Genomic DNA, 19,249 nt, shown 5'->3' on the forward strand with positions numbered 1-19,249 from the left:
GAGACACGATTAAAGATGAGTAAAAATGTTACTCTAGCCGTTAAACTCGACGGGATGAATTATCCCCTATGGAAACGGCTGATGAGAGTAGCCATCGTGGGAAGACGAGCAAACAGGTATATCACCGGTACACCGCAGTCGCCGGAACCTGGAATGAAGGGGTACACAGAATGGGAGGAAGCCGATATGACAGTGTTCTCATGGATAATTGACAACGTCGAAACAGAAATTGTTGTCGACTTTGCACATCACCAAACCGCGCAAGCTCTGTGGGAGAGCCTACAAACTACATTCGAAAGTACTGCAGATCCATATCTGTTGTACGATCTAGAGGAAAAGGCAGGCCGAATCGTGCAAGGGGAACATGGGCTAGAAACATATTGGCGACATCTCCACGGAATCTGGGTCGAAATTGACCGATGCCAACATCAACCTGTGGATTGCTGCGACAAGGGGATTAGCCAACTTCGAACGTATGTAGCAACAAGACGGCTGTTCAAATTCCTAACAGGCTTGAATGCAAGATATGACGGGATCCGAAGGGATATTCTCAAGGAAACCCCGTTGCCCTCAATCGAGACCGCATACGGTCTGGTAAAACGAGAAGCTACGCGGTTGAAAATCATGCCGGCAGCAGACATCGATCTCCAGACCGGCGCAATCAACGATGGATCATCATCGGGCCAAGTCGGACACGGGTTCGCCGTCAGAAACCAGCCACCACCGCGACCAAAACAGCCACCACCACGAACCGCCGCGCAACAGCCCAATCGCCAAGGCGGTTTCAAACCCGACAAATCAAAATTTTGGTGCTCTCATTGCGGAAAACAAAGACATACTCGAGATACATGTTTCCTCCTCGTTGGATTTCTGGAATGGTGGGATGAAAATCAAAAGGCTAAAGCTCGATTAGCCATCGGAGTCGAAGATGGAGGCGGATTATTTCTGCAAGGAGCAGGGAATAGGGAGATGACTAACACCCGTGGGAGAGCAGGAGATACCGGTCCTCAACCGGGTGGAGGCGGCAGGCCCGGCGAGGCAGCCTTCGCGGAGAAGAAAGGAGACGGGTCATATGGAGGTAACGGATTGGGGTTGAGAAACCCCGATCCCCAATTTGATTTTCAGAATAAACCCCAAAGCATGAGTAATTTAATTTCTGGTCCTTATAGTTCAGAATATATGCAATATGACCAGCGAAAATTACAGTTAGGACCCCAAAAAAACTATATTCCACGTTTGACCCCAAAACTGTCTGAAAGTTCCGTCTTAAGCCCAAATCGTTTTGCACCCTTGGAAAATATACCTATTGCATGCATTGCCCAAAGTAAAATTGACCCTAAGGAGAGTGAGTGGATTTTTTATTGTGGGGCAACTGATACTATGACCTACGATCTGAAAGATTTTTGTGAATTTAATGGGGCAACTAAAAGCCAAATTCAAACTACCGATGGAGAGTTGACCGCTGTGGGTGGGAGTGGAACCATTGAAATATCCCCAACCCTGAAGCTTACAAATTGCATCTATGTGCCCAAATTATCTCATAAACTTATGTCTATCAGCCACGTGACGAAAGAATTAAACTGTAAGTTACTAATGCATCCAAATTTCTGTGTATTACAGGATATCAGGACGAGGAGGATAATTGGGTGTGGCACTGAGCGTCAAGGTCTTTATTATGTGGATGAGATTGCTCAACAAGGTGGCACCGTGATGCTTGCTCAAGGATCTGCAAATCGGGAAGCTTGGTTGTGGCACCGCAGATTGGGGCATCCATCCTCGGGGTATTTAAAATTGCTTTTTCCAAAGTTTTTCCATTTTAAGGATATTACTTGCGAATCTTGTGTTTTGGCAAAAAACCACAGACAATCCTTTAGATCAAGTGATACTCGTGTTAAGACTATTTTTTCTCTAGTGCATGCCGATGTTTGGGGTCCAGCTCCTATTGTTGGTGATCATGGTTTTAAATATTTTCTCATTTTTGTGGATGACTGCACTAGATTGACTTGGGTATATTTTTTGAAGCATAAATCTGACGTTTTTGAAAAATTTACCCGTTTCTTTACAATGATCCAGACACAATTCCAAACCACGATCAAAATTCTTAGATCCGATAATGGTAGGGAATTTGTTAACAAAGACATGACTGACTTTTTTAAAGAAAAGGGGTTAGTTCATCAAACTACTTGTCCTTACACTCCTGAACAAAATGGTGTAGCTGAACGAAAGAATAGGATAATCCTAGAGGTCACGAGAGCCCTGTTTTTTGACTCAAATGTTCCTAAATTTTTATGGCCCGAAGCTGTTGCCACTGCTGTCTACCTGATTAATCGTTTGCCTACAAAAATTTTGGGTATGAAAACTCCTTTGCAGACTCTCGCATCCCTAACTGATATTCCCCCACCTCTCATACTTCCGCTCAAAATCTTTGGTTGTTCCGTTTATGTGCATGTACCGAAACACGAAAGAGGAAAATTTTCTGCATGTGCAATAAAATGTGTTTTTTTGGGGTATGGGGTAAATCAGAAGGGCTATCGATGCTATCACCCGGGGTCTAGGAAGGTTATAACAACCATGAATTGTAATTTTCTAGAAAGTGAATACTTCTATCACACCTAACCTCGGGGTCAGGGGGGAGTGTTGTTCAGGGGGAGTGTGATAAAATTGGACCCCTCAGTTTTCCGATGCCACATCCAAGTATCTCGAACGTGGAACCAACAGAACAAGCTAGTGTCACTGCCGAGTCAGTCACATCTGCTGTAGAGCCTCCTCAACCGCCTACGCCTGAATCGAGTCCTCCTCCAGTGATATCCGAGGTAATTCCTGAAACTAGCTCAGATAATACAGTTATTACCCCTGACACTTTTGGTGTAGACGAGAATGAGAATGCAGCAATTGATGGTGATACCGGCCGCTATATACTCCCCAACAGAACTACTCGTGGGGTCCCGGCTAAGAGATACAGTCCTGAGAGGATTAGTAGAAGCCGATATTCTATGGCGAATCTGGCTAAAGCAAATCTAACAGAGATGGCTAGGGCGTTTGAAGCAGCAATTTACGAAGAAGAAGAAATCCCATATACGGCCGAGGAGGCTATGAAAATTGCTCACTGGCGAGAAGCAATGCTAGTAGAAATGCGGGCTCTGATGAAGAACAATACATGGGAAGTATGTCTTAAACCTGATGGAGTTCGAACTGTGGGATGCAGATGGGTCTTCACTATCAAACGGAGGCCAGATGGGTCGATTGAAAGGTATAAGGCGAGACTTGTGGCCAAAGGATACACTCAGACTTATGGAGTTGATTATGCTGAAACATTCTCACTGGTAGCAAAAATGAGTACTATTCGAGTGCTCTTCTCAATAGCGGCAGTCAGGGAATGGCCACTACATCAGTTCGACGTGACAAACGCATTCTTACATGGGGAACTGAAGAAGCCCATTTACATGGAGCCACCACCTGGATTTGTTGGAGATTTCGAAGGAGGAAAGATTTGCAAACTAAAACGAACACTATATGGGCTAAAGCAGTCACCTAGAGCTTGGTTTGGGAGATTCTCTGAGGCAATGAAGAAGTATGGGTATGAACAAAACAACTCTGATCATACATTATTCTTGAAGAAAAGAGGAGGAAAGATTACATGCCTCATCATCTATGTAGATGACATGATTCTCACGGGAGATGATGAAGATGAAATAAGCAAGCTAAGGAAGAATTTGTTTGCAGAGTTTGAAATGAAGGACTTGGGATTACTAAAGTACTTTCTGGGTATAGAAGTGCTAAGGTCAAAGAAGGGGATCTTCATTAGTCAGAGGAAATATGTACTTGACTTGTTAACCGAGACAGGACTACTGGACTGTAAGCCAGCAGATACTCCTATGGTTCAGAATCATGGTTTGCGGATAGTTGAAGGAGCTGAAGCCACTCACCGCACGAGATATCAACGTTTAGTTGGGAAATTGATATATCTATCCCACACTAGACCCGACATAGCTTATGCAGTTGGAGTAGTTAGTCAGTTTATGCATGCACCTCAAGTAGCTCACTGGGAAGCAACACTGAGGATTGTTCGATATCTGAAAGGGACAGCGAACCATGGGATTCTATTCGAGAATCATGGACATTTAGAGATTCATGGATTCACGGATGCTGATTGGGCAGGGAACCCAAATGACAGAAAATCAACTGCTGGATATTTTACCTTTGTGGGAGGAAATCTTGTCACGTGGAGAAGCAAAAAATAGAAAGTGGTAGCCTTGTCAAGTGCAGAAGCTGAATTTCGAGGGATTAAGAGTGGGTTGACTGAGATTCTGTGGCTGAGGAAATTGATGACTGAGTTGAACTTAAACTCACAGAAGTCATGTACGTTGTTCTGTGATAATAAGACGGCAATCAGTATATCTGAAAATCCAGTTCAGCATGATCGGACAAAACATGTCGAGGTGGATCGACATTTCATCAAGGACAATATAGAGGCCAAGACGGTAGAACTTCCTTTTGTGAGATCTGAAGATCAGTTGGCAGATATACTCACGAAAGCTGTCGATGCAAGAAGCTTCCATGAGGTATTGGGCAAGTTAAGTATTGGTAATCCCATTACTTAACTTGAGAGGGAGTGTTAGAAAGGAAAATATGTAAGTAAGGAAAATAGGTGAGCAAGAAAAAAAAATTAATTAGGGAATGAGTATTATGGCAAATCTTACCAATTTTATGTAACCCTTGGTCTATTTAAAAGAGGCATACCTATTGTAATTCTCTGAACAAGTTGAATGAATAATACTCATATCTTTCAACAGACTTGTTGATTGCAATAAAGGTATTTCCAAATGACAAGATGATGAAGAAAAACTCTTGGAAAACTCTTGAAGAATAATGGAATAAGGTATTTTATTCACCTTCAAATGCATTGACTCTTATGATATCAAAATGTTGCATCGTGAAGTACATAAAGATTGGTAATGCATAATTTTAATATGTATTCACTAATTCAAATCATGAATACCAGACTTACATGCATATAACCTCAATGCTAGTTTAGTATGTGTGATTTAATTGGTCGATCAAACTGTGCTTATCAGACCTGTGTGTGATGGGCATCGGCATTGCGCGGTTATTTGGAGAAGATGATCGGAAATTTCATCCCAAAGTGAAATATAGATAAATTCATCGACTCCAAGTGATAGCCTATATTGTATAAACTGTTGGCATTGTACTCTGAATAGTTGCCGTGATATGTAATATACATTAATGGTTAAAGAAACTTTTGAGTAACCAACAAAGTTAAATGTAAGAAAGCTTGGAATTTTTTTAAACCGTTAACGGTCTAGAGAGGGGATGAAAAAAGAGCTAGATAAGAGAATTGAAGAGAAAGATCATAAAAAAGTAAGAGAAAGAGAAAGAGAGAAAAGTTAAAATGAATGAGTTAAGAGCATTTATATCTCTATATCTCAAAAATTGGCTACACAATGTGAATAAAATTAGTATAGTCAACTAGTAATAATTTTTATTACTATTAAAAAGGCGTACATGGCACTATTATTATTATTATTATATTACAAAACTGTAGTTTAGAAAGTATAAATAGTGGAACTAACAAATCTTTTTGGTGGATCTAAATCATAAAATGATCGTCTTATAGAGAAAGAATCATATACTGATTGAAAAAATCGTCTAAGTCAAATTGTGCAGCTTAAATCATCTTATTCAATATTGTTGGTCAAAACAGGGGAAGAAGAAAATTCATCCAATGAATTAAGACTAGGCGAGGAGGAATTTCTATGAAAAATAGCCTCGATTTTACTAGTTTCTCACATATGATTTACATGTAACAACGTGAAACCTAGCTATATAACATGATAATTTATTTAAGGGTGTTTGGTTATAGATAAAAGAAAAAGTGAACGCCAAAGGGTGGAATGTCATTGTCATTATTATAATTGATATGTTAGGTTGGAATATAAATTTAATGAGTGCCTTTATTTTCTTTACCATGTTTTCCCATTGATAATCATTTATTTTTGTTCTCTTCTCTTCAATTCAATCGTTGTTTGTTTTTTTCCAGAACATAAGATCTTTTACAAAATAACGGCTCAATGTGATATACACATTATAAAATACTAATATAATAGCATATATCAATTTATTAAGCTAGAAGGGCAAATAAAGAGATCGAGAATGGCTCTCACTGATTATATGCCCAAATCTACAAGTCTATAATACTATAAAAATAACAAGCAAGAAAATAAGTTGTTTGATTAATACAAAAAGCTAATTCCCCTGGTCATGGTCACTAGCTATTGTATTGTTATTGTTCATTCTCCAAAGATTAATGGATTCTCCTTCAACCTATTTCTACTAAAAACAAATACTCCGACAAATGTTAGGGGGCATAAAACATAAAAAATAATTACTAGAGCAATATCCGACAAATTGTCATTAGTTAAAACCATAGATTTTATTAGGGGCATGTACCTACAGTTTTTTGTGTGTGTGAATATCTAATTGGGCAGATATATTTTAATTGATCGAGATCGTGTCCATAAATAATCTTGGTTACATGTGCATCTTCAACAAGGTGCAAAAATCAATTGAGAGTAATTCATGAATTTGACTACAAAAGTATTAAAACATTAGATACTATTCCAAAATGCTATGATGAAAATCAATCTTCCCAATTCTCATATACTTAGAATGGTTTTGAGCTGCTTTTATAATTACTAGTATTAACACCCGTGCTATGTACGGAACATACAAATTTCAAATAATAATAGTACAAAATATAATGAATATATAGAAAATAAAAATTCAAAGTAATTAGAAGATTTAAAAAACATTTATCTTGTTTCATTCTAAATGAATAATTTACTACTCCCTAATAAATAAAATATTTTAAATTCGACAAACGATTTTATACAATTTTAATTTATGATTTAAGTGGAGTAAAAACAATAAAGATAATGACAAAGAGAAAATGTGTGACTAATGATCAAAGAGAATGAGTTAATTAGAATAAGTGCAGTTGGTAGCGTGGAACTGTGATGACCTTGAGGTCATGGGTTCAAACTCCACCACTCGCTGGGAGACTTTTGACATTAATCAGCAAGCCCGGTCGAGCAGGATTAATCAGATTCCGCCGAAGGCGGGTTATACCTGTGGTCAAACAAAAAAAAGTGTGAAAAAAAAATCTAAAGTTATTACTATTATATAAATTTAAATTTAAATTAATTACAATAGCATTTATGTAAATTTTTAGAAAACTCCCCCTTTTATATGTGTAGATATTTAAAACATTAAATGGAATAGAATACAATGTTATTTTCAAAAGAAAAAGTTAGTGAATTAAACGTGGCAGTTATAGTGTAATTTCATCTTTTTTGTTTCTTCCTTTTTTTCTTTTCTTTAATCTACATTTAAATTTTTTTTAGACTTTTATAATGTACTATTTTAGTAATTAATATTAGACATCTGTGTAAGTAACAATTTCTTACTCATCATTGTTAAGATTGATGATTAATATTTAATAGTGTACTTTCATATTTTTATTTTTTTATTCATATTTTTAAACACTTTTTGTATTCTATTAAATACTAAATGTGTAGTAGAATTTTTGTATAGGTTTATCTTTAATAATTATTTTTTATGAGTATTTTTTAAGATTAACGATTTCATATACAAAATCGATCTGCCCAAGCTTTGAAGCTTTTAAAAATCAATTATAAAAATGATTAATAATCACTTTTAAATATTCAAGAATTCTTACGTAATTGTTGTTGTTTTATGACATTATTAATAAGAAGTAACTACTAATCATCAATGATAAAAAAAATTTTATAGTATAAGAATTAAACATAACATACAAAAAATCCTAGATATAATAATAATATAATTATATCCTACATTATATCAAACTTCTTAGTAAACAACATTATAATATAACATCAACCTCTTCATTGTAGACTAAAATCTCGTGAATTTTGAAAATACAACATACTATAATTGACCTTTGACATAAATAATCTATAATAAAAATTTTACAATGTACTTTGAGATTATCAACAAATAAAATGAATATAATAATAAAACTGAACGGAGTTCATAAATCAATAATTCTTTGATAAAATAGATTAAAGTACTTCCAAATAATGAAAAATCAACCACATTTCAAATACATAATTATTGAAAAATTCATGGAACTAATTAAAAAACAAATTTTTATAATAAATAATGACAATTTATAAATAATGCTCAAAACATTCATTCATCAAAATAGAATAATAATATCATAAACCAATAAATTATTACTGCTAAATTATAATTTTATACTATAAATAATAAAATCCAACACTCAGATTAAGCTCTATTCAACTAAAAAGAATATTAAATTTATAAAATTATAAACTAAAATCTTAATTATAGAATCCATACTATAAGCCCAAACAATAACCCAAATAGCATACATAAACCAATATTCCTCAAATCCTAAATTAATCGTTCCTCCCACCCGCTCGCTGCCTCCCCTTGACCCCTTCCTCGTCCCGTCGTCCGCCAGCTGCCATGGCCGGCGATTCCCTCATTTCCTCCCTCTAATCGGCGGAACGACTGAACACCAGCTTCACGCCGCCGCCAGACACCTCCTCTTGTCCGCTGACCCACTAAACATCAGTCTCACCGCTGCCGCAAGGCACAATACCGCAGTCGTGCCTCTCGGCCTCCATATAAACCAAATCCATCTATCTCTCTCGCTTGATGTCTCTCTCTCTCTCCCTCGCCGCCCCGCCTTCCTCACCCCTCGCGTTGCCCCGCCTGCACAGCCGCGTCGCTGGCGAGCGACGCCGACTCTTCTCTCTATCTCTTTCCTCTCTTCTTCCTCTCTCATCTCTCTCTCATTCCTACGCCACAGCCGCTGCTGCCATTCGCTTCCACGCCAACGATGATATAATCACTCTCCAGCGGGTAAAGATTGGATCTTTGGATGAATCTGGAGATGGGCAAAGCAGCGGCTGGAAATGCCATGATAGGGAGATGGAGGTGGTGGGTCTGCACAGATGTAGTTGTCGCTGTCGGACTTCTCTCTTCTTCCTTCCTATTCTTTTTCTTCTTCTCACCTCTCTCCTTTGACAGCAAGCACATGTAATAGTGTTTTATTATGTGTAATTTCCTTGAGAAGCTTTCTATCTATTGGACCAATATTTGCCCAATCAATTTTGCAGTTTCGAGAAGAATATCACAACTTTGTAAAAGAAAAAAATAATAATTATTATATAGTCAGCTTTTATTTTCCCTCCAAAAAGGGTATATAAGTCTTTTTAATCCAACTGCTACCTTTTATTAGTATAGATTTATACATAAAGTATTAACTAAAAGAAAAGCTAAACACATTATTAAATTGATGGAACAAAACGGAAAACAAACAAACAAGAAATCAGCCATAAATGAAGAAAACATGAAAAACCTTCAACAAATCCAAGCATTGGCTCACAAATTGGACTTATTCTGTACATATCTCATTTCTATGAATTATAAAGCTAGACAAGAAGAAAGTAGAGAAAAAACTCACCGGAAAGTTGGAAACAAAAATTGAACCTGAAAAAAATCAGGCTATAAAGTCACAAAATTTCCAACTACAAATAATTTTCGACCAATTGTTCTCTTATTTGTGATTAATCAAGAAGTGAAGCCGCTGTCAGTAAGAAGAAAGACATCATTCTGTGACCAAAATCAGATGCCTGCTGTTTAAAATAATTGTTCCGGCATATGCTTGCTGCCAGGGTTCTTTTTTTTTTTCTTCCTGTTTTCTCCTGAAATAAAAACAAACAAAATTGTGCCAATGGGGGAGACATGGGGATTGTTTTCCATTCAAATGCATCTTGGATAAATGCACGCTACGCAGTTTGGGTGGCTTTGAGTTCCCATACAGCGTTAAGCAGGGCAGGTCTCTAGTTGATATCTTCTAAATAGTTAGACTGACTAGAAGCATAAACTGCAGGGCTTGTGGTAGGATTTTGAGTAGGCGGCATCAACCATTTAAGCCAATCACCTCTGCGTCTCACTTTATCACCCTGCAGGCAAACAGAAAGGGGGAAAATGCATTAAGCAACAGACCAACATGACTAAGGTCCTAAAGATTTTATGAAAAAACATTGATCTCGTAGACTTATAGCACCACTAGGCAAATATGATTTGGACGAATATGTATGTATAATAGGTATGTTGGAAGTAGTAGATAAAGACTAAAGGTCATATATTTACCAGCACTTCAATGATATGGGAAGCTTGTAAGGCATCTAATATAAGGTGAATATTGTTTGTCAGCTGCCTGACCTGTAAAATTGACAAAACATAAACTGAAATTTACAGCAAAAAGCTAAAAACCATCCCATCAGACAAGAATAGCAACTGAGAACTATAAAGCAAGCACACTCAGAGTAGTGAGCTAATAAGGATAACCCAGAGAGAAAATTCTCAGACATTGTGAATCAATAAAAGAAAGGAGCGATGCAACATATCCCATAGTTTGTCAAAGGACCCTATAAACTTCCAACATCACAACGAATAAATGAACAAAATCCATTGATATATAATTAAGACTATAATCCACATAAGCAAAACAGACATCTACTTTGACTCCCACGCAAGATATCAACACATAAGCACATCAGGAACTGAAGCTGTAACAGAGTAAGTACTCTAACTAGTGCATACCATAACTCTTATATATGAATATGATTACAGAAGTACAATCCAAAAGACATATCTTTATAAAGTTAACATTTTACTGTCTGTAAGTAGTTAGTTTTATTTTCTTTATGAATAAATACACTACTTATTAAGAACCAAAAGTATCGTATCACATATTTTCCAACAATTCAAAAACTGATTTTTGCAGAATCAGAGTTAATGATTAAGGATTTCACCAGTGTCACAACTTTTTTAATAAAATATTATTCACCATTGAAGTTTGCCAGAACTCAAACATCAAACTAATAACAATATCTTGTACGCAGCTTACTTTATTGAACCCAGCAATAAGGTGAACAGACACCCATCCTTCACGATCCATGTTCTTGCGCAAATGTATGTCCTTGACCAGGTTCTCATTACTACAAGACAATAGTGAGAAAAAATAAATAAGAGGCTCAACTTAGTAGAAACCAGGAAATGAAGGCTGAACACCAGTAACAAATACCTAAAATAATAGTTTATCTGGTTCAAAATCTTGTTAAGTAAGTGAGGATCGGGCACGGGAAACAAAAGTGGCGAATATGAGACCATAGGCGGCGGCCTTGGTGAATCTAGGTGGGGGCCAGGGACAAAGAATACCTGTGGCATCTCTGCAAGATTCACCAAAACATCATCTGCATCGGAACTACATGAAAACATTATTCTACCTTGCAAATCATGGGATTCACAAAAAGGTCACATAAAGATACCGTGGTAAACCATGGGATTTACAAAAGGTCGCATAACTACAGGAGGAGGTACAAAAGGCCAATTTGGAGCTGGCCCGCGTACAAAGGGCCTAGAACCATCTCTCTTCTGAGATGCAAAGCTTTCCCTCCGATTATGATCACGTCTTCCACCGTGTCTATGATGGTAAGAACCATCAGGTCGAGCTTGTGGCCCATTATTATTACCCCTAAAAGAACCATGCTGTGACTGCTGCTCATTACCACCAAATGATCTATCTCTCTGCCCAGAATTTCCAGCATTCTGCTGCTGTGATTCAGCTATGATGCAAGGAGCTCGAGATATTGTGCCATCAGCCTCCAATCTGATGTGGTTCATACTGTAACCGCCACTCGTAGAGATGGTAGTGTCTGATAATACTCCCTATAAAAGAATTATAGATTCTATAGATAAATATTTAAATGAAGAACAAAACTCATAATGCAACATTTTGTTATCTGAATAGAACAACATGAAACGAACAAGAAAGGCAAAATCATTCTAAACAACAGAAACATAAAATTGAGATGATGAAAATTGAAACCTCTCCATTTGACGAAACTAGCGGAGACTTGGGGGATCCACGAGCAGTGTCGGAGAGAGCAGGCCAAGACTCCGCCCCCATCACCGCAGCACCAACCTTCCCAGCTGCGCCACTCGAAGACTTGTTCCAGACCGGCTTCTTCGCCGCACCAGCAGCAGATTCATACACAGTCAAATCCGCTATATCGCTTTCACAGAAATAATAGCGCGAATCAGGCCGTTCGAAATCAACAATGCCCACAGATGACGCGCCATGCGCCTCCATGGACCGCACGAACATGCGATAATGCTCTTCATCAATGAGAGTAGACGGAGGCTCCAACGACGCTGCCATTCAAATCAAATTTAGGGTTTCTGTACCTCGGGTTTTTCGATGCTTTTACGAAATCAAACTCCTCAAGCAGCAGTATGCGAATCCAATTTCTCAAAGGGGTGAAAATCGACAAATGATTCGAGAAAAAATTGAAAGAACAAGGAAATTGATTGTAAACAAATTCCAAAAAATGGGGTTGGTTTCGATCACACAATTGTGAAAACCAGGTATTACTATTTTCCCTCCCCAAACTAGTTTTCTGAGAAAAATTATGAAAGGAAAAAATTACTCCTACTGTAGGTTTTTACCCACATTATTACTCGTTCCCCTATTAAATCTGATCCAATTAAATTGTGTACAATCCCTAAAAATCGGAGCTAATGCGTATAATAGGTATTCTATGTCTATGCTAACAAATCTTGTCTAAAATTTTGTTTGATTTGATCAGCCCTTAAAATTTTCTTGCAGGATAACTTTGCTTTAAAAAAATTTCAGTTAGTTCATATTATCATCACTGATCACAAGCATTCAAAAGCAGCTACGATTATTCAATTAAAATAAAAAATGGAATAATAGTAATTTAAATCATGAAGTTTTGTCAAATTTTGATTTGTCCCATGTCAATTATCTCATTCATGAATTATGCACAAATACATCTTTTTGTGATGTTAAAATCGACGGTGTTTCAATAAAATAAGGAGATAAATGAGAAATAAAGGAACATGAGTATAAAAGAATAAAATACTTATTTTAATTAAAAATGTCGATTTGAATATCGTTAAAAGATGATATTTTATGTATGAATGAGACAATTGACAAAATTTGAAACTTTGTGATTTCATATTCCAATTCAAAGTTCATGGAATAAATCAGGATTTGACCAAACTTAATGATTTAAATGATGGTTAATCAATCAAAAAATTATAAAGTACCAATAGAAGTTGTCATTTTTATATTTCCAAATTGTTATGCTTCTGGTTAATTCCACGACATTTTGAAATGAAATTAAATATTGTGAATTTTAAACTATTGATAATTATCCGACTATGTCTGAGTGTGATAATTCGTTAATAATGTGGTGTGTGAAAAATCATACATGGCCAAAAGTATGTTGATCAAAACTCAAAAGATTCAAAATGTGAGCTGTCCCAAACCCACATACCACAGTGATCATCTAGTAGAAACGTAGATCGATTCTGTATTATTTGATTTTAAAAAATTAAATCTTTTATCACTTATACAACTCTGTCAATCTGCATTGGTCGGGCTAAATTCCAACATCTCATTCACATCTCAACATCTAACACATAATTTGACCTGGCTATTCCTACATATCAATTTGCTTCTTGTCATCTACCGCGTAATTTGATTTATAATACTGATATACATGTATAGGGAATTACGGACGATCTGTAAGGGATGAGGAAGGGCAGTTTACGCATGTTCGCTCTCTGTATCCCGGGCCTCTCGACTCAGTGTGGTTTTTCAACTGGATAGCAAGCTCGTAGTTGACACTCCAAAACAACTGTCACTCTTTCATGAATCCGACAAAATTCTTCAGTGTGCGAGGTTAATTTCGTAGCTCATGCTCTTGACCCTTCTGTTAGGGTGTTTCTAGTTCTTAATCTATCATGTTTTGTTCTTCATAAAAACATGACAGACATAATAAGCATGTATCTATCAAGTATACTGCCACCTTTGTATAGAGTACGTATGTTTATGTGCAATAACCTAAACCAACAATTGAAAAAGGAAGTGTTATGGATTTAGAGATACTTACAAACATTAGTGCAATTCTAAAAAAATATTACTGCAATTCTCTAGTTCTTGAGATGAATTACCTTGAAAATTACCAAATAGAAGCCCACATTCACACTTTATAGATTTAAAACTCATGATTACAATACAAAAAATAAGTAGAAGAAAACAAATTCAAGAACCATTAGCCAAAATCACAGTTTTATGTCTGATCGATACATAAACAAAAACGAAGGAAAACATAAAGGGCACAATGAAGTGTGATCTCCTACTTGTTATGCAAAAAAAAATAGAAAAGGACGTAGGTGGGTGGAAGGGTGGGAGGTGGACGTATATCTTCACCTCAAGCTGATCACAATATGGAGCAAGCTTTTTGAGCCTTTCCCTTCTTTTTCTTTTGCTTGGGTGGCTGGAGAACAACTTTAATGGCAGCATCAAAAACTGCTTTCACATTCTGTTTTCATATATTATGTCACCAAACATGTTCACTTTTATATCTCGATATCGTGATGGAAATGGCTTTGTTTTAATAAAAGTGGCAACTCAATAGCATCATACCTCTTGTGTTTTTGAACTACATTCAACATAAGATGGAGACGTAATCAATTTCCTCAGCTCCTCTCCCTGTAAGTTTAGAGTGACAAGAATGAAATCTACAGCAATAAGGCTTAGCCATCACAAAAACCAGCATCACATACTAGAAAGAAAAACAAAAATAAGGCTGGTATAACCCAGGCCACAAAGTTTCACCTGTACGTTGGTGATTGGTACAGAGCCTGGATGATTTTCGAAGAACTCCTTATCATCACGAAGATCTGAATTCAACACACGTCGTAAACAAACAACAAATAAAACCTTCATATAATGGATTATGCCAATTTTAACTTTTAAATCTAACTAAGAAAACAGAGTGAACAAATCACGAACAAATTTTCAACAAGTGATTGTTGTAAAATTCAAAATGCTGCAAAAGCAAGTTGTTCGCAAAGCCTTGCTCCTATAACCTCATACAGATCAGTATTGTATGTATTAAAGAATTATAAAAATGACCATCTAGAAAGAAACTCTAGAATCATACAATAACGACAGCACAAGGTAGACAGATCAATACAATTATGGAAGACCTAGGATTCCAAGTTTAAATCATGCCTCTTGTTTGACATGCAACTTGATATACACGGAAAAAGTCATTTGAAGAAGCCAGCGGCTTAAATGAATATAGTCTGTGAGATGACCAAAGGAAGGTGAACTCTTAAGACTATCACATCACAGTTTCTGGAGGCGAGAAAGGATGGTGATTTCAAATGCTTCTGACTTCACCTAAATATTACTATTAGCAATGTATTAAGCTTATTACAAGTATCATCAGCTAAAAATATGGGCAAAGATTTGCTTAAAAACATTTTTATCCTATATAACAATAGCATGATAATTGCAAAATGGATGTTTGTATTCATACAAACTAAACAAAAAGAGTCCCCTCACTCTTGGTTCTTGTATATTATTCCAGCATATTTACTACCCTTCTGACAGAAGCATTAAGGTGGTTGCAGAAAGCTTGAAGCTGACAAAAATATACCTTTCATGCTCTAAAGAAAGCAATTATAATATTCCTAATACCAACCAATAAACACAATATCATCATAAGAATCTTAATAAGGAAACTAACTAGTTTATGCACTTTTAAATTTGATATCTCACCAAGTTTTGTGCCAACAAGAACTATAGGGACACCAGGAGCGTAATGCTTCAATTCAGGAATCCACTGAATCAGAAATCCACCAGAGCCCAAAACAGAAAAAGGACAATTAACAAAAAACAAATTGGCGCGAAAAAAAAGAGTAGAAAAAAAGAAGTGATGAATAGATACTGTATGGGCAATCAAATCCTTACCTTCTTGGAAACATTTTCATAGCTTGCCTTGCTGATAAGAGAAAATGCCAGAATAAAAACATCAGCTCCACGATAACTCAAAGGCCTTAATCTGTTGTAATCTTCCTGCCCTGTTCCATAGAACAATAACCATAGGCTCACATGTTCGAACTATAAGAAGTACTATCATATAACTAGATTTATCCATACACGTGTAGGTGCAATCATCTATGGAAGTACATGGAAAATATCTCTATTACTTACCAGCAGTATCCCACAGGCCAAGGTTAACAGTGGCTCCATTGACAACGACATTGGCACTGAAATTATCAAACACAGTAGGCACATAATCCTGCTCCGCATAAAAAGCAAAACAAAAAAGTTAAAGACATATGATGGAATAATAGATCACATTTCAAAGAATGAAGTGTAGAATCATATAAGATGCAAATAACCACCAGAGCGTTTTGCTTTCAGGACTATTAAGGCTAAAACAAAATGAAATAACATAAGAATAAACCAGAAAGAAATGCTATGATTGAACTGGAAACAAAAGGAAATTGATTCTCCTGCCATATATAGTAAAATTCTTGGCCATTATTTAGAGAAAATATCACCTATCAAATTATGAAATATGCAAATTTCCATGAGAAATAATTGTTCTCTATCTCGATGTGATTCTGACAATCACGAAACAAAAAGTTAAAATCAATAAACCAATACCGGTTTTTCTCAAAATCTCAATGGCCCCATGATCAGTAACAATATGGAAACACAATAAGGTGCTTCCATGCATATTTGGTTCTTTTCATTCACTAAAGCCAAGACAATCCCATCAATTATCCTTCACAACGAGATCCATATGTTCTATTTCCTATATTTCACAATAATAGGCATACCACCAAAAAGGGGGGAATTTCATGTCATGTGAAAAATTCTAGCATGCCACCAATTAAAATGACAGTTTAGACAAAATATAGGAATAAAAATGTCAGACCGTGGGGAAGGTGTTGCTGGTGTAGGAAATCAAGAGACATGTCTTTCCAACAGCACCATCGCCCACCGTCACACATTTGATGAATCTTGAAGCGCTCATTCTTCCCGAATAAAACTATCTCTCTTTCTCTCTCTACACCTAATTAGCAGAAATGCACAACACACAGGTAAAAGGAGCACAAATAGTTTTTGGATTTCTCATTGTTCCTCCCTTTCAAAGCTGGGACAACTAGATAATCAACCAATTCGGACCCTAACCCTTGAGCAGAATGTACAGAAGAAGAATGTGGGATCGGAATCTAGAGAGAGAAACAAGAATAATATGGTTAATCGATTGGTGTGGTAGAAATCGAGTGGCTACAACGCATAATACCTTATTTAGCCGGGAAATGCTGCCATTGAACCGCTCCACTCTCTTTCTCTCTCCACCATTTTTCTCGCTCTCCACCTGTAAATTTTTACTATTTAAACCAACGTTTTAAAAACCGGACCGGCAAGTGAACCGATGTCATTACTGGTTCACTAGTCGAACCATTGGTTGAACCGGAATACTATTTATATATATTTATTTATTTAGTAATAAATAATAAAATTTAATTAAATATTTTATCAATAAATATTATAGTATTATACATTTTATAGTATTATTATAGAAAACAAGTCTTGTACTAGTAGTATATTAGAATATTTAATAACGTTAAGTTTAAATACAATAATAAATTATAATATACAATATTAAAAACTAGTATTAAACTCTATGTATAATTATAAACTCCTATATTATAAAACATTAGTGATTGTAAAAGTATAATTAAAATATAAGAAATATATTATAATTAACAATTTCTTAAAAGAATATATAAAATTAAAATGAATTATCTTAAAAGAATATAAAATTAAAAAGAATATATTTTTAGTGAATGATAGAATTTTATTAACTTTTTATCAACAAATATAATTAAATATATAAATTATACTAGTAGTAAGTTATTGTAAATAAAAAAATTAATATTTATGTATAAAAATAAATAAGTTCATAGTATTATTTTCAAAAAGTAATGCGACAAAATAATATTATACACAAAGATATATGAATAAACATAAATTAAAAACATATATGATGTGTAATTTTAGGTCTTCTTAAATCAGAATAGATATGCACTCAAGTTCAAAAAAATTATCCCTAATATTACCACTTCACTGCAAGAGTACAGCTTCGTGTGTAGTAATTTAAGGTGTCGATCCACAGGGAAGGTAAGTTCGTTTAACTCCAAATAAATAAAAATAACAGTAAAGATGAATGTTTTTGTTTGAAGTTTGTTTTCTGAAAATAATGAAAAATAAAGTTGAATTCAAATGAACACAAGTGAGACAATTGTTACTCCAAACACTTGCTGACAAGACACGGATTTATCCTATGCATTCAATTCTATCTCATAGTTCGGGACAATTTAACATAAATCAACATGCAAGCACTAAACATGCTAAGCATCAACTAGTCAAATAATAGTTAAACACTTACTCTTTAAATCAACTCAATAATCCTAAGAACCCTACGGGAGCGCGAGATTCAAAGTACAATTGCAATTAAGATCAAAATCCATTATCAAGTTGTCATCTAAACAATTCCAATTGATAATTTATTACCACCACAATCCATCCCAATTCAAGCTAAAGAGGCATTAAATCAAGACTATAGAATTATCACTAAAGATGCACCTAAAGTAATAAATTCATTCAATTAAATAAGTAGTAATAACGAACATGAGATAAAAACGAGCATAGAATAAATCACGAAATCAAAATGTCATACTACGTGTTTGGAGCAACACAAGATTCTTAGCCTAACATAATTAAACCAAGAACAATGATAAATGAAGATAAAACCCTAGAAGCCATGAAGTAAATGTGGAGTAGATGATGGTTGGAATTTTCTCCTTTCTCTTCTCTCTTTCTCACGCTGAATTCCCCCAGAACCGTCCCTCCTTTCCTCAATTGCTCAATGGAACTCTCGGTTTTTATCTCCAAAGTAAACATGCCCACGGTTCACGAACCGGCGGTTCCGGTTCGGAACCGCCGGTTCCGGTTCGGTCGTCTTCGGAACCGGAACCAAACCGTGAGGCTATTTCACGGTTCCGGTTCCGGTTCCGGTTCGAAAACCGACGGTTCCGGTTCCGGTTCGTAACCGCCGGTTTTCCGGCGGTTTTGGCGGTTCCGGTTTTCGAACCGGCGGAACCGCCGGTTCAATATATTTTTTTTAAAAAAAAATTGAAATTTGGCTTTATACAATAAATCGGAACCAGACAATGCATAATTCAAGCACAA

The 19,249-nt window shown here is 35.9% G+C and overlaps 2 protein-coding genes across 4 annotated transcripts; both read right to left on the reverse strand.

The window, feature by feature from the left end:
- Window positions 1–9,429: 9,429 nt before the first annotated feature.
- Window positions 9,430–12,612, reverse strand: LOC121787670 (la-related protein 1B-like). The gene is made up of 6 exons (XM_042186471.1): window positions 11,987–12,612; window positions 11,427–11,826; window positions 11,183–11,327; window positions 11,006–11,096; window positions 10,246–10,317; window positions 9,430–10,055 (listed from the first exon to the last, which is right to left on the reverse strand). The coding sequence occupies exons 1-6, from the start codon at window positions 12,317–12,319 to the stop codon at window positions 9,933–9,935; spliced, it is 1,164 nt and encodes a 387-aa protein (XP_042042405.1). The 5' UTR covers window positions 12,320–12,612; the 3' UTR covers window positions 9,430–9,932.
- Window positions 12,613–14,147: 1,535 nt separating this feature from the next.
- On the reverse strand, window positions 14,148–17,362 carry LOC121788056 (rac-like GTP-binding protein RHO1). 3 transcript variants are annotated; one of them, XM_042186915.1, is made up of 8 exons: window positions 17,298–17,362; window positions 16,926–17,223; window positions 16,193–16,280; window positions 15,950–16,059; window positions 15,758–15,821; window positions 14,807–14,871; window positions 14,615–14,680; window positions 14,148–14,510 (listed from the first exon to the last, which is right to left on the reverse strand). In XM_042186915.1, exons 2-8 carry the CDS (start codon window positions 17,022–17,024, stop codon window positions 14,409–14,411), a joined length of 594 nt encoding a protein of 197 aa, XP_042042849.1. In that variant the 5' UTR covers window positions 17,025–17,223; window positions 17,298–17,362; the 3' UTR covers window positions 14,148–14,408. The 3 variants fall into 3 exon arrangements, with proteins under 3 accessions (XP_042042849.1, XP_042042850.1, XP_042042848.1); XM_042186916.1 differs by lacking the exon at window positions 16,926–17,223 and having other exon boundaries at window positions 15,950–16,054; window positions 17,298–17,359; XM_042186914.1 differs by lacking the exon at window positions 17,298–17,362 and having other exon boundaries at window positions 16,926–17,287.
- Between the last annotated feature and the right edge of the window lie 1,887 nt (window positions 17,363–19,249).

Source organism: Salvia splendens, chromosome 22, assembly GCF_004379255.2.
Source record: "Salvia splendens isolate huo1 chromosome 22, SspV2, whole genome shotgun sequence".
Lineage (NCBI taxonomy): Eukaryota > Viridiplantae > Streptophyta > Magnoliopsida > Lamiales > Lamiaceae > Salvia > Salvia splendens.

Coding starts and splice junctions, on each gene's coding strand:
- LOC121787670 (XM_042186471.1), bottom strand. CDS start 12,319: ATGGCAGCGTCGTTGGAGCCTCCGTCTACTCTCATTGATGAAGAGCAT. Junction 11,328..11,426: donor AAATCCCATGGTTTACCACG/GTATCTTTATGT, acceptor TGAATCTTGCAG/AGATGCCACAGGTATTCTTT. Junction 11,097..11,182: donor CAGATAAACTATTATTTTAG/GTATTTGTTACT, acceptor ATTGTCTTGTAG/TAATGAGAACCTGGTCAAGG.
- LOC121788056 (XM_042186915.1), bottom strand. CDS start 17,024: ATGAGCGCTTCAAGATTCATCAAATGTGTGACGGTGGGCGATGGTGCT. Junction 14,872..15,757: donor TCTTGTTGGCACAAAACTTG/GTGAGATATCAA, acceptor TGTTGAATTCAG/ATCTTCGTGATGATAAGGAG. Junction 14,681..14,806: donor TACCAATCACCAACGTACAG/GTGAAACTTTGT, acceptor CTAAACTTACAG/GGAGAGGAGCTGAGGAAATT.